General features: G+C 46.3%; 1 protein-coding gene across 1 annotated transcript in view; it reads left to right on the forward strand.

Moving 5' to 3' along the window:
- cmpk2 (cytidine monophosphate (UMP-CMP) kinase 2, mitochondrial) overlaps positions 1-13,276 on the forward strand; it is a 29,665-nt gene extending 16,389 nt beyond the window's left edge. Inside the window, exons 4-5 of the mRNA XM_041855489.2 lie at positions 9,445-9,678; positions 12,507-13,276. Of these exons, the coding sequence (XP_041711423.1) occupies positions 9,445-9,678; positions 12,507-12,627 (355 nt within the window). The 3' untranslated portion in view covers positions 12,628-13,276. The remainder of the gene's footprint in view (positions 1-9,444; positions 9,679-12,506) is intronic.
- Positions 13,277-14,188: the final 912 nt, after the last annotated feature.

Genomic DNA, 14,188 nt, shown 5'->3' on the forward strand with positions numbered 1-14,188 from the left:
GAGACCCCTACCCCTTCGCCTAGAGCGGAGCAGCCGCCGGACGGTGAAGACAGGACCGCCATCTACGAGGCGCGGAGGAGGTGGCGCCGGAGCTGCAGGGACCAGGGGACTTTCATGGACCGGCTTGACCTTGGAGACGTGGAAGGTGGGGTGGACCCGCATGGAAGCGGGCAACTGAAGTCGGACCGCCGTTGGACTGATGACTTTCTGCACAGGAAAAGGACCAATGAAGCGAGGGGCCAGCTTTCGTGATACAACCCGCAGCGGCAGATCCCGGGCAGACAGCCAGACCTTCTGACCAACCCGGTAAGTAGGTGCTGGGGTCCTCCGTCGGTTGGCACCGACGGCGTAGCTGGTTCCAGACTTCAGGAGCACAGTGCGAGCCTGGGCCCAAGTGCGGCGGCAGCGGCGGGCATACGCAAGAGCAGACGGACAGGTGGCATCCGCCTCCTGGCTGGCAAACAGTGGAGGTTGATACCCGTAGACACACTGAAAGGGGGAGAGCCCGGTGGAGGAACTGGTGAGTGAATTATGGGCATATTCCACCCAGAGCAGGTGTTGAGCCCAGGCCCGGGGATTTTGGGAAGCCACACACCTCAGTGCCTTCTCCAGCTCCTGGTTCATGCGTTCAGTCTGGCCGTTTGACTGCGGGTGGAATCCAGACGATAGGCTGGCGGTGGCCCCAAGGAGATGACAGAACTCCTTCCAAAAGGTTGCTGAGAATTGCGGGCCCCGGGTCTGACACTATATCCTGGGGTAGGCCATGGATACGAAACACATGTTCCAGGACCACCTGGGAGGTCTCTTTAGCAGAGGGTAGTTTGGGAAGGGGCACGAAGTGGGTCATCTTACTAAAGCGGTCAACAATGGTAAGGATGACTGTGTGTCCGTCAGAGGGCGGAAGGCCCGTAACAAAGTCCAGTGAAACGTGGGACCAGGGCCTCTTGGGTATGAGTAGGGGTTGCAGCAACCCAGCAGGAGGCTGGTTGGGAGTCTTGTTTCGGTTACAAGTGGGACAAGCTCGGATGAATTCTCGGACATCCCGTCTCATCCCCCGCCACCAGAACCGCTGGCGGACCAGATGAAGGGTGCGAGTGATGCCGGGATGACAGGCCAGACGGGATTCGTGCCCCCACTGAATCACAGGTGACCTGAGATTTGCTGGAACAAACAGACGGTTGGGGGCGCTGGTGCTTGGACCTGGCTGGTCCCGAAGAGCCTCCATGACCTGCTTCTCGATCTCCCAGGTGAGGGCCGCTACGACCAAGTGGCTGGGAAGAATGGGAGCTGTCATGGCGGTGGTCTCGTCCTTCTGAAACATCCGGGAAAGAGCATCAGGTTTGATGTTGCGAGATCCCGGGCGGTAGGAGAGCGTGAAATTGAAGCGCGTAAAGAACAGAGACCACCGCTGTTGACGGGAGTTCAGCCTCCTGGCTGTTTGGATATACTCCAGGTTCTTGTGGTCTGTCCACACTACGAATGGTTCCTTTGACCCCTCTAACCAGTGCCGCCATTCTTCAAGGACGAGCTTGACAGCCAACAGCTCGCGGTTCCCAATGTCGTAGTTGCATTCGGCAGGGGTTAGCCGACGGGAGTAGAAGGCACAGGGGTGCATCTTGCCATCCTCAGCTGCTCTTTGAGAAAGCACTGCACCCACTCCCACGTCCGAAGCATCTACCTCCACCACAAACTGCCTTGCTGCATCTGGCATCTGGAGGATGGGAGCAGAAGTGAAACATGTCTTGAGGATATTGAAGGCCTTATCAGCAGCTGATGTCCATTGGTACGGTTGTTTAGTGCTGGTTAGCGCCGTGAGGGGTGCAGCCACTGTGCTATAGTTTCTGATGAATCTCCTATAAAAGTTGGCAAAGCCCAGGAACTGTTGCAACTTCTTCCGAGACTCAGGAACTGGCCAGGAAGTGACAGCCGACACCTTCGTGAGATCCATCTGAATGCTGCCCTCGGTCACCACATACCCCAGGAATGAAACGGTCTTGGCATGGAACTCGCACTTCTCTGCCTTCACGAAAAGAGAGTTCTCCAGCAGGCGGCGCAGGACCAACCGGACGTGGTGCGTGTGTTCTGACAGAGTCTTTGAGAATATTAAAATATCGTCAAGGTACACAAATACGAACGTATTTAGCATGTCCCTGAGGATATCATTCACTAGGGCTTGAAAAACTGCTGGGGCATTGGTGAGGCCGAAGGGCATGACGAGATATTCATAGTGGCCGGTTGGTGTGTTGAACGCTGTCTTCCATTCGTCTCCCTCCCTCATCCGCACCAGATGGTAGGCATTGCGAAGGTCCAGCTTAGTGAATACAGTGGCTCCCTGCAGCAGTTCGAAGGCAGACGAAAGTAAGGGCAGTGGGTAGCGATTCTTAACCGTGATGTCGTTCAGACCCCGGTAATCTATGCATGGACGAAGAGAACCGTCCTTCTTGCCGACAAAGAAGAATCCCGCTCCTGCGGGGAAGACGACGGTCTAATTATCCCGGAGGCAAGAGAGTCATTAATGTAGTCCTCCATGGCCTTTCTTTCCGGGGCTGACAGTGAATACAGACGACCCTTGGGAGGTGCTGTGCCAGGCAGGAGATCAATCGCGCAGTCATAGGGTCTGTGTGGGGGGTAGAGATGTCGCCTTGGATTTGTTGAACACCTCTTTCAGGCTGTGGTAACAGGCCGGAACATTGGATATGTCGGAGGTAGCGCTAGATCCTTCCCGGTGAACGGGCAGGGTGGCCCCCCTTAAACAGGTCTGGTGACAACTCCTTCCCCACTCACGGACTGTTCCTGTCTCCCAGTCGATGTGGGGGGTTGTGCTGACGGAGCCACGGGTATCCAAGAATGAGTGGTTGGCCAGGTGAGTGTAGGAGGTGAAACTGGATGGACTCCTGGTGGTTTCCTGACAGCAGGATTGTCACAGGGGCGGAGATATGAGTGACAGTGCCAAGATGATGCCCATCCAGGGCTCGTGCAGGAATGGGTTGTGTCAGTTGATGATGGTTCACGCCCAGTTGCTGTGCAAGCTCAGGGTCCATGATGTTTGCTTCGGCTCCGGAATCCACAAGGGCGGCCAATGTATGAGTCTTGTCAGAAAGCTGAAGGCGGAGATGAAGCAGGGTCTTTCGGATGGAGGGAGACTGAAGGCTTGTTGAGCTCACCCGGATCTCCCCTACACCTGGTGAGCTGCGGCTTTTGCCGGACAAGTAGCGACACGGTGATTCTCGCCACCACAGTAGAGGCAAAGGTTGGAGCTTAGACGGCGCCGACGCTCCTCGGGAGTCAGAGAGGCACGGCCAATCTCCATGGGCTCAGGCTGATTGAGTTGGCTATGGGACTTGACAGGCAGGGGCTGGACAGAAGCGGTATCGACCCGAGTACGGATGGCAGGTTGACTGAGACGGCCCTTCTCCCTCCTCCCGGGTCTGTATACGGCGGTCAATGCGAACGGCAAGGTCAATGGCGGCATCAAGCGTTGAGGGCGGGTCATGGGAAACAAGCTCGTCCTTGATATAGTCCGCCAGGCTATGGAGGAAGGCTTGCACCAGTGCCTCTGGGTTAAACGAGCTTTGACTGGCCAGGGTACGAAAGTCAATGGAGAAGTCTGCCACTGTCCGATTGCCCTGACGGATGGTGAGCAGAGCTTGTGGCGCTTCGGCTGTTGGCGAGCCTAGGTCAAAGACCTTTAACATCTCCTCCTCAAAGGCACTGAAGGAGGCACAGGCTGGGGTTTGCCGGTCGAATTCCGCCGTTCCCCACAACCGAGCTCGACCGGTGAGATGTGTGATGACATACCCCACCTTGGCTCCCTCTGTTGAGAAAGTCCTGGGCTGTAGTGCAAACTGGATTCGGCAGCTGCTCAAGAATGGTCTTACTTGCTTCTGGTTGCCATCAAAACGTTCCGGGTTCCCAATCCTTGGTTCAGGAGCGTGGGGATCTGGTGGCAGCACTGCCGGGCCTGCAGCATTGGGACCTCCAGCGGAGGGATGAAGGAGTATCGGTGGTACAGGAACAAAAGGACCAGGGGGGTGCAGGTGGAGTAGCCGGGCTTGAGAGTAGTTGCAGGGCTTGGGCTAGCTGTTGTTGCTGCAGTTGGAACTGTTGTTGCTGCTGGTTGAATAGCTGGAGAAGGGAAGCGATGTCGCCAGCCATCCGATTTATGTCTCCCTCAGAGCGTTCCAGTCGCTGTAGGGCAGTCCTCTCTGGCTCTTCCTCCATCGTGGTCAGGGAGTGCGCTGGGTCCATGATGGTCAGATCGTTCTGTCACGAACAGAAGAGGACCCAAGAGCGCAAGTTCAAATTCAGAGTTCTTTATTCAAGGTTACAGGCGGGAAGAGGAGTCCCAGGGGTGTCAGGGGTCTTTCAGGGTCCTCCTGTGGGTACCTGTGCTCCGGGGGTCACCAAATGTCCGGGGGTGTCCAGTCCAAGTGCTTAGTGTGTGTGTTCCCCAGTGATGGAGCGGCGTATCGGGCTGAGGGTGGTGAAACGTCTGGGCACGCTCATCTGGTGGTCGGAGACCTGGGGAAACACACACACACAACAGCAATATGAATGGCAGGCAGAAGTACAGATCAGGGCTGGGCAAATATCGTGGTGAGAGACAGAAGGCAGAAACGAGTTACCGGAGGGGCTGAAGATCGGAGAGTAGTCGAGGTCCAGAAGGCAGGTTGGGATAGACGGGGCAGTAGAACAAGGAGGCAGTCAAGAAAGGATCGGTATCACAAACAGGAGTCAGAGCGCAGACAGGCAGGTTACTGGTCCGGGTTTGAAGACGATCTGACAGGGCTTGGCTGAAAACCAGGGCTTGATATACTGGGAGAGGTAGTGGGGAAATGCAGTTCAGCTGGCAGAGTAATTAGAACAGAGTGAGGCAAGGTGAGGATGGTGAGTGGGAAATGCAGTGCAGCTGGCCAGGTAACAAGAGCAGAGCAGGGCAGGTGGAGCTAGTTAGGCTGAGTAGAGAGAGGGAGGTGAGCAGAGTGGAAGATAATTGAATGCAATTAATGTTGCTACCAGGGAGAGAGAGTGCTCATGACAGATATAGGACTCGTTTTACTGTGGATATAGATACTTTTGTACCTGTTTCCTCCAGCATCTTCACAAGGTCCTTTGCTGTTGTTCTGGGATTGATTTGCACTTTTTTCGCACCAAAGTACATTCATCTCTAGGAGACAGAACGCGTCTCCTTCCTGAGCGGTATGACGGCTGCGTGGTCCCATGGTGTTTATACTTGCGTACTATTGTTTGTACAGATGAACGTGGTACCTTCAGGCGTTTGGAAATTGCTCCCAAGGATGAACCAGACTTGTGGAGGTCCACAATTTTTTTCCAGAGGTATTGGCTGATTCCTTTTGATTTTCCCATGATGTCAAGCAAAGAGGCACTGAATTTGAAGGTAGGTCTTGAAATACATCGACAGGTACACCTCCAATTGACTCACATTATGTAAATTAGCCTATCAGAAGCTTCTAAAGCCATGACATCATTTTCTGGAATTTTCCAAGCTGTTTAAAGGCACAGTCAACTTAGTGTGTGTAAACTTCTGACCCACTGGAATTGTGATACTGTGAATTATAAGTGAAATAATCTGTCTGTAAACAATTTTTGGAAAAATTACTTGTGTCATACACAAAGTAAATGTCCTAACCGACTTGCCAAAACTATAGTTTGTTAACAAGACATTTGTGGAGTGGTTGAAAAACGAGTTTTAATAACTCCAACCTAAGTGTATGTAAACTTCCGACTTCAAATGTATATAGTATATTTAGCCTAGGTATAACTTCACAAGCCCTGAATTCATTAGATTATTGCTGACTGTTTGAAATGCAGTGTATTTTACCTGTAATTGTACAACACTTATTTAAAGAAAACTTAAAAACATTGTAGATATATATCATGAATCGCCCATAAGTTTAAAAAAATCTAGATATGATTTTTAGGCCATATATCGCCCAGCCCTAGGTGACAGGCAGTGACACATTCAATACCACCTTGCACACTCTTGCCTGCATCTAGCTGATCTAGTGTGATGAGGTGTGAATGAAGGAGTCAGGCGCAGGAGGTCAAACACCGAAGTCCAGAGTTTATTCCGTTTACATAAATAAAACGCACCCAGCGTCAAAACGAAACTATCACAAGGGAAATATTCCACCTTGGCAATAACTACCGAGCTACTCGCTCTCACAATGAAACAATCACTCACAAAGACAAGGGGAACAGAGGGAACACTTATACACATACTAATTAGGGGAATGAGCACCAGGTGTGTGTGATTGACAAGACAAGACATGACAAGTGGAGTGATGAGAATGGGATCGGCAGTAGCTCGTAAGCCGGTGACGACGAACGCCGAAACCTGCCCGAACAAGGAGGGGAGGCAGCCTCGGCGGAAGTCGTGACATCTAGGGTGTAATCATTAGCCCAAACAGTTGCAAAATGTTGCAAAAAGCAACCAAAACTAGAGTTCTATTGGACAAATTCAGGTAGGTCTATCCCCGTTTTATTCTTGTTTGCTTCCGTTTAAGAAAAGTCTTTCAACAGAATCGGCGGAATGAATACACACACCCCTGATCACCCGCACACACAGTTTTTTCATAGCAACCACATACAAACAGCATCATCACTTTGCTCTTTGTATAATTCCTTCTCGCATCTACGCGCTCTCCTCCTCTCACCTTTTCCCTTTGCTTGTGGACTTCAGTGCACGACACAACAGCTGTCTGTGACCAGGCGAAAAAACCTCTCCAAACCAAACATTCATACCATAAACGCTAACCGCTACACACAGCCTACATCATTGTCACCAAATTGGCTAACGTCATAGTCAACATAGCTACTAGAAATAACGTGTTAATAAACCTGCTATAATTACGCAGTACAGTGTACAGCAGTGGTCACCAACCTTTTCTGAGTCAAGATCACTTTCTGAGTCATAATGCAAGCCGAGATCTATCGCTCTGATTTTTAAAAAAAACATTACTTAAAAAACGTAAGCCTATGCAACATTACCCAATTAAAAACAGTTCTGTAGCAATGAGGTTTGTGAAGTAGGCTATAGGCCCAATACATTATCACTGCATATTGGCTATGCTTGAATTGCCCTGCCAATGTTGTTCTTCTCAGATCATTTTGAAATTATATTTAAAAAATGTAGGTATATGATCACACTGGTAATAGATAATTTGTTGTATTACTTGTGAGGCACAGCTAAGTGAGCATAATATACAGTACCAGTCAAACGTTTGGACACACCTACTCATTCAAGGGTTTTTCTTTATTTTTCCTATTTTCTACAATGTAGAATAATAGTAAAGACATCAAAACTATGAAATAACATATATGGAATCATGTAGTAACCAAAAAAGTGTTAAACATATTATATTTGAGATTCTTCTTCACCCTTTCCCTTGATGACAGCTTTGCACACTCTTGGCATTCTCTCAACCAGCTTCATGAGGTAGTCACCTGGAATGCATTTCAATTAACAGTTGTGCCTTGTTAAAAGTTAATTTGTGGAATTTCTTTCCTTCTTAATGCGTTTGAGCCAATCAGTTGTGTTGTGACAAGGTAAGGTTGGTATACAGAAGATAACCCTATTTGGTAAAAGAGCAAGTCCATATTATGGCAAGAACAGCTCAAATAAGCAAAGAGAAACGACAGTCCATCATTACTTTAAGACATGAAGGTCAGTCAATCCTATGACCAAAGAAAGTGAAATATTCCTTGATATTAAAAAAGACACAAGCCACTAATAATAACAACACAAGCTTATCGGAACACTTTGCTATACTCAGTCATTGCAACTGCAGTGCTGGTGGCTTATAAAGCTTAAATGGCTTATAAAGGTGTTGAAATTGCTGAAAAATAACTTAAACATTAATTGACACATAAAAACAGCAGCTCTTTGCTGTATTCGTTTAGTCTTTAGTCATGATTTTAAAAGTTTTGAAATCTCACAGTATCAACTTTGCTGTGCGTTCAAGGCTTCTTTTTACTCTATGGCTCAAAGAAACTGTGCAGACACGGTGATCTGAGCCATGATTGGCCAGCGTTAGGCCTATAGGTGCACTTGATATGCTATCTGGGCCTGCCAGGGATAGGCGAAGTTCTACCTTCAGACACATGGAATGGTTCAAAATGGAAACACGTTGCCTTCCCTGCGATAGGGCTGCTGAATCAAGTGCACCTACTGCCAACAGCGCAAAACAAATAAAAAAAATTGAAACACCAGGCTTTATCGTTGGGTTTTTTACAGAAATGTTTGGTGATCGACTAGGAATGCCTTGGAGATCGACCAGTCGAAATATACTGTGTATAGCTCTCTCTCTGCAGCTTCTCTTTCATTTTTGAAGAAATTTGTTGTCTTTCTCTCTCTTTGAGTCAACTATTCACCACATTTTATGCACTGCAGTGCTAGCTAGCTGTAGCTTATGCTTTCAGTACTAGATTAATTCTCTCATCCTTTAATTGGGTGGATATGCCAGTTCATGCTGCAAGATCTCTGATAAGTTGGAAGACGTCCTCCGGAAGTTGTCATAATTACTGTGTAAGTCTATGGAAGGGGGTGAGAACCATGAGCCTTTTGTATTGAAGTCAATGTACCCAGAGGAGGACAGAAACTAGTTGTCCTCCGGCTACACCATGGTGCTACCCTAGAGAGTGCTGTTGAGACTACTGTAGACCTTTCATTGCAAAACAGTGTATTTTAATTAGTTTTTTTGGTGACATGTGAATATATGTAGTATAGTTTTATCTAAAAAGGATAACCTTTTTTAAATGTTGCACTATTTTATTTTTCTGAAATTCACTGAGGAGGATGGTCCTCCCCTTCCTCCTCTGAGGAGCCTCTACTGCTAACCATACTACATACTATTTAGAACATACTGTTTACTATAGATGTATGCAGTAAGCAACAAATATCAACATACTAGGGACACCCATACTGAGAATGGTCATCTAATGCGCAATTGCATTATTTCCCGCCATTCGTTCATTTTGGTACAGTCGTCCTCGTATGTGATTATCAGCTGTTATCAAACATGTGGGTCTGAAAAGGTGTTTCTCTTCATCAATAGTGTGCAGTGAAATCTACTAGATGAAAAGCCAGAAAGAGTATAACATCCTGGCATTTAAGGCATACTCAATTTTATAAATGTCCCATACTATAAAATGTTCTATTTTCACATACCCAATCAGCCTACTATTTAGAATGGGTATTCGGACACGGCCATTTGTAGAGTACGAATCGTGTGTGTAACTCAAATACATAGCCTTAGTAGGCTATGCCAGTGGAAAAGCACAGGAAAGATTCAAATGTTCAATTTAAGTTGGTAAACATAGCTGTGAACAAACCACCAAACAACATCAGTATACCAGACATAGTCTCTGGTCTTTGAGGCTCACAACAACCCACTATCTCCCTAAACTCTCCATTCCTCCCAGGTACTGGCACAGCACAGCAGCCTATGCCATAGCCACGGCGGTGGGTGGTAAGCTGGGTAACCTGCCCCAGGCTGGCAGTGAGGTGTATGGCTGGCCAGGGGACCTGCTGAGGCCCAGCCTGGTGCTGCTGCTCAGCCTTAGCCCACAGGAGAGGATGAGGAGACTACAGGTCAGAGGTCAGGACAAGACCAGGGAGGAGGAGGAGCTGGACGCCAATCACCTGTTCAGACAGAAGTAAGATTTCTTGTGCAGAGCCTGTGGTCTAGTGGGAACACACCTGTCTCAAGCACACATGTCGACCGCAGAGGCCGGGGTTTGATCCCTGTGTCCAACCTTCCTACAGTGTCTCCCCTTCATCAAGCCCCCCTCTACTTTGACCAAAAAAGTACGATGACTGAAATTCAGACGAAACTATACTTCAAGTTTACCACTGTATGAGCATGTGATACAGCTTACACTACTGAAGTGAGTAGATATACACTACCGTTCAAAAGTTTGGGGTCACTTACAAATTTCCTTGTTTTCGAAAGAAAAACACTTTTTTTGTCCATCAAAATAACATCAAATTGATCAGAAATACAGTGTAGACATTGTTAATGTTGTAAATGGCTATTGTAGCTGGAAACGGCTGATTTTTTATGGAATATCTACATAGGCGTACAGAGGCCCATTATCAGCAACCATCAGTCCTGTGTTCCAATGGCACGTTGTGTTTGCTAATCCAAGTTTATCATTTTAAAATGCTAATTGATCATTAGAAAACCCTTTTGCAATTATGTTAGCACAGCTGAAAACTGTTGTGCTGATTAAAGAAGCAATAAAACTGGCCTTCTTGAGACTAGTTGAGTATCTGGAGCATCAGCAATTGTGTGTTCGATTACAGGCTCAAAATGGCCAGAAACAAAGAACTTTCTTCTCAAACTCGTCAGTCTATTCTTGTTCTGAGAAATGAAGGCTATTCCATGCGAGAAATTACCAAGAAACTGAAGATCTCGTACAACGCTGTGTACTACTCCCTTCACAGAACAGCGCAAACTAGCTCTAACCAGAATAGAAAGAGGAGTGGGAGGCCCCGGTGCACAACTGAGCAAGAGGACAAATACATTAGAGTGTCTAGCTTCACAGGTCCTCAACTGGCAGCTTCATTAAATAGTACCCGCAAAACACCAGTCTCAACGTCAACAGTGAAGAGGCGACTCGGTTTCTCAAACTAGACACTAATGTATTTGTCCTCTTGCTCAGTTGTGCACCGGGGCCTCCCACTCCTCTTTCTATTCTGGTTAGAGCCAGTTTCAGAAGAAAGTTATTTGTTTCTGGCCATTTTGAGCCTGTAATCGAACCCACAATTGCTGATGCTCCAGATACTCAACTAGTCTCAAGAAGGCCAGTTTTATTGCTTCTTTAATCAGCACAACAGTTTTCATCTGTGCTAACATAATTGCAAAAGGGTTTTCTTATGATCAATTAGCCTTTTAAAATGATGAACTTGGATTAGCAAACGCAACGTGCCATTGGAACACAGGACTGATGGTTGCTGATAATGGGCCTCTACGCCTATGTAGATATTCCATAAAAAATCAGCCATTTACAACTACAATAGCCATTTACAACATTAACAATGTCTACACTGTATTTCTGATCAATTTGATGTTATTTTAATGGACAAAAAAATTGCTTTTCTTTCGAAAACAAGGACATTTCTAAGTGACCCCAAACATTTGAACGGTAGTGTACATTAGTACATATTACACGTTCTACTCCAATGTATTGATAGCACCTACTTTTTCGGTGTATGTAAAACAGGTGGGGAACACACACTTTACAGCGGTTTATTAACATACCTTACACACTGCTGAATTGAAGTGGTCAGATGAGCATCACTAACTGTGATCTGCACACACACACACAGTCTTGTTTAACCAATCTTGTGGGGACACACAATTGATTCCCATTCAAAATCCTACTTTCCTTAACCCTAAACCTAACTTCTAATTCTAACCATAAACCCCCTAGAAATAGCCCTTTTCCTTGTGGGGACCGACAAAATGTCCCCAGTTGGTCGCATTTTTGTTTGTTTACTATTCTGGTCCCCACAAGTATAGTTAAACATGTCCACACACACACACACACACACACACACACTACTGTACCTAATTGAGTGAGGTCATCAGGTCCTCCTCCGTCTTAGTCTGACCCATCAAACACTTAACAATCAATTACCATCCCGAGGGGAACCATCTGATGAGGAAAGAACAAGTGATTAGTTGCTGAGCTGGTCTGCTCCATTACGCACTGCTAGTAGTCAGACTGGTCGATAGCAACTTTCGTTCATTCTCCCCACTGACATCATGGACTTTGTCCCAAATGGCACCCTATTCCCTACATAGTGCACTACTTTTGACCTGGGCCCATTCGGCTCTGGTCAAAAGTAGTGCACTATATAGGGAATAGGGTGTCAATTGGGAGGAATGCTTTCCACATGGGCTCACCAGATGTTCAACCAGCAGTCATTATCCTCAAGGAAGACAACTGTTGATCACTGTTGACAGTCTGGACTCTGGGACTCAGTCCATCACCTGTCCAAACCTCTGGAATAATGATTGTGTGCTGTCAGTTGTTGTTTTTTAATCTTCCAGACCATCGTTCATACTATTTCTCAATGTCCACTATGGCTGCCATATGTTTTGGTACTTACTGTGTGAAATATATTACAGTATATGGATGGACCAGGCAAAGGCATAGCAATTTGCGGTCTAAAATTGACATTACATTTGTAAATTTTTTTGTCATTTAGCAGACGCTCTTATCCAGAGCGACTTACAGTTTTAGTGAGTGTATAAATTTTTCATACAACAATCGAAAACCATTGTGATCATCATTTTATAGCATTATAGCATTACTCATCCTTATGGCCCTGAGTTTGAGCTTTTTCCTGGTTTGGTTAGGTTATGTGATCAGGAAAAACAATTAATTTCGTGTACCATCTCAAAAGTAATACTGACCCAGTTTTTAAGTGCTGTGTTAATTTGTGGGACATAATTACTTATTCTCTTTGTCTGCAGAGTCGAGGAGGCTTACCAGCGGATTGAGGGCCCGGCCTGCGTCACTGTGGATGCCAGTCCTTCTCCAGACCAAGTGCTCCAACAAGTGCTACTTTTAATTAGGGAAAAATGCCACTTGTAAACAGCTCCTCTCCTCTCCCAGTCTTGCCCCAGATGGCTGATGTTCCGTTGTGTTCCACTAGGTGGTAGTAGAGTGCCATTGATTTCACCGATGCAGGGCTAGTGAGAAGAGTGCAGGGTGTAGAGTATCTGGACTGTGGATAAGCCTCATATGGCAAAGGGCCAGTACTACACACTCACACACACAAGTATGCATGCACGCAGTAGCACACAGTCTCTCTCTCTCTCCCACACACACACAAACACACACAGATAGAGCCAAGACCCCGACCAGGGCATGTCACAACATGTCCTATTATGTATGACTGCCATCAGTGAGATGAGGAGGAACGTTATTATGAATGCTATTGTGATCTGTCAGTAGTGATACTTAGGGATATACAGCCAGACAGCCCGCGGTGACAACCATTTTTATTAGGCCTGAGATTCAGGAAATGAAAGGGAGGGTTTGTATATTCATCAGTCACTTCTATTTCATTCAAACATATGGGCCAGCAGCTAACTCTACATTTTCCTTTTGAAGTAGCTATATGGACCCAGGGATTAAAACACACACACAGAGCAATATGATCCATTTCACATTACAATAACACTACTCATTTGTTTGAGTACCATTTAAAATTAAAGGAAACATGTTGAATATACCAGAAGTCTGTCTCTGGACTGTTCTTGACCGAGTGTCTTATATAAGGAATATTATATAGTGCAATGTCAAGGGTGTTTTCTTTATGCACAGGTACTCGGATGCTTTGATGCAAGTAGTTGGCAACTACAGTGTAAGTGAGTGAGCTGTTTATTGGAAAAGCACACCTCACCTCTGTGACAGATGCCATGTATTGTATCACTGAAAATAACTGCATATGAGGCAGTGAAAGCAGTGCACATTATGTGCTTATGAAAATGCACACTGTGCACTCATGCACATACACACATATACACACGTACACAAAAACACAAACACTCCCTCTTTCTTCTCTCCCTTTTCTCTCTCTCTCTCTCTCGCTCTCTCTCTCGCTCTCTCTCTCTCTCTCTCCCTCTCCCTCTATCACCCATGCACACACACACCCACACTTATACAGTAACACATTTATATTGTAGGAAGCTTTATTTGGCCGGTGATGGGAAGATTAATTTGAGGTTTTAGTAATTATGAGCTTGGCAAGGCTGTGGGCCGGAGAAGACAGAGTGACCCATCTCTTTTACAGTGATGCATCAGCAGAGAGGCAACGGCAGCGTACCTCTTCTTCCAATTACTGCATTCAGTGTTTTCAGTGGCCGGAGAGATACTATCATTTTTAATATTAACATCAGGAATTATTTTGCAACATATATTCCTGGGAATTATATAATGTTTGTTGAAATTATTCAAGTAAGGCAAGTCTGTGCAGTATAGTCCAAAACAATTGGTTTTACAAGGAGTGAAAATTGCATTGCTTTGGGTAAAAACCTGAGGTACTGAAAGTGTATCAGCCTCCAGACATTTTATATGTCACAAGGGCGTTACTACGGAACAGTTTCCAATTGTTTACTGTAAGTCTGACTAAAAGTTTCTTAAATTTAAG

Source organism: Coregonus clupeaformis, chromosome 29, assembly GCF_020615455.1.
Source record: "Coregonus clupeaformis isolate EN_2021a chromosome 29, ASM2061545v1, whole genome shotgun sequence".
NCBI classification, from domain to species: Eukaryota; Metazoa; Chordata; class Actinopteri; order Salmoniformes; family Salmonidae; genus Coregonus; species Coregonus clupeaformis.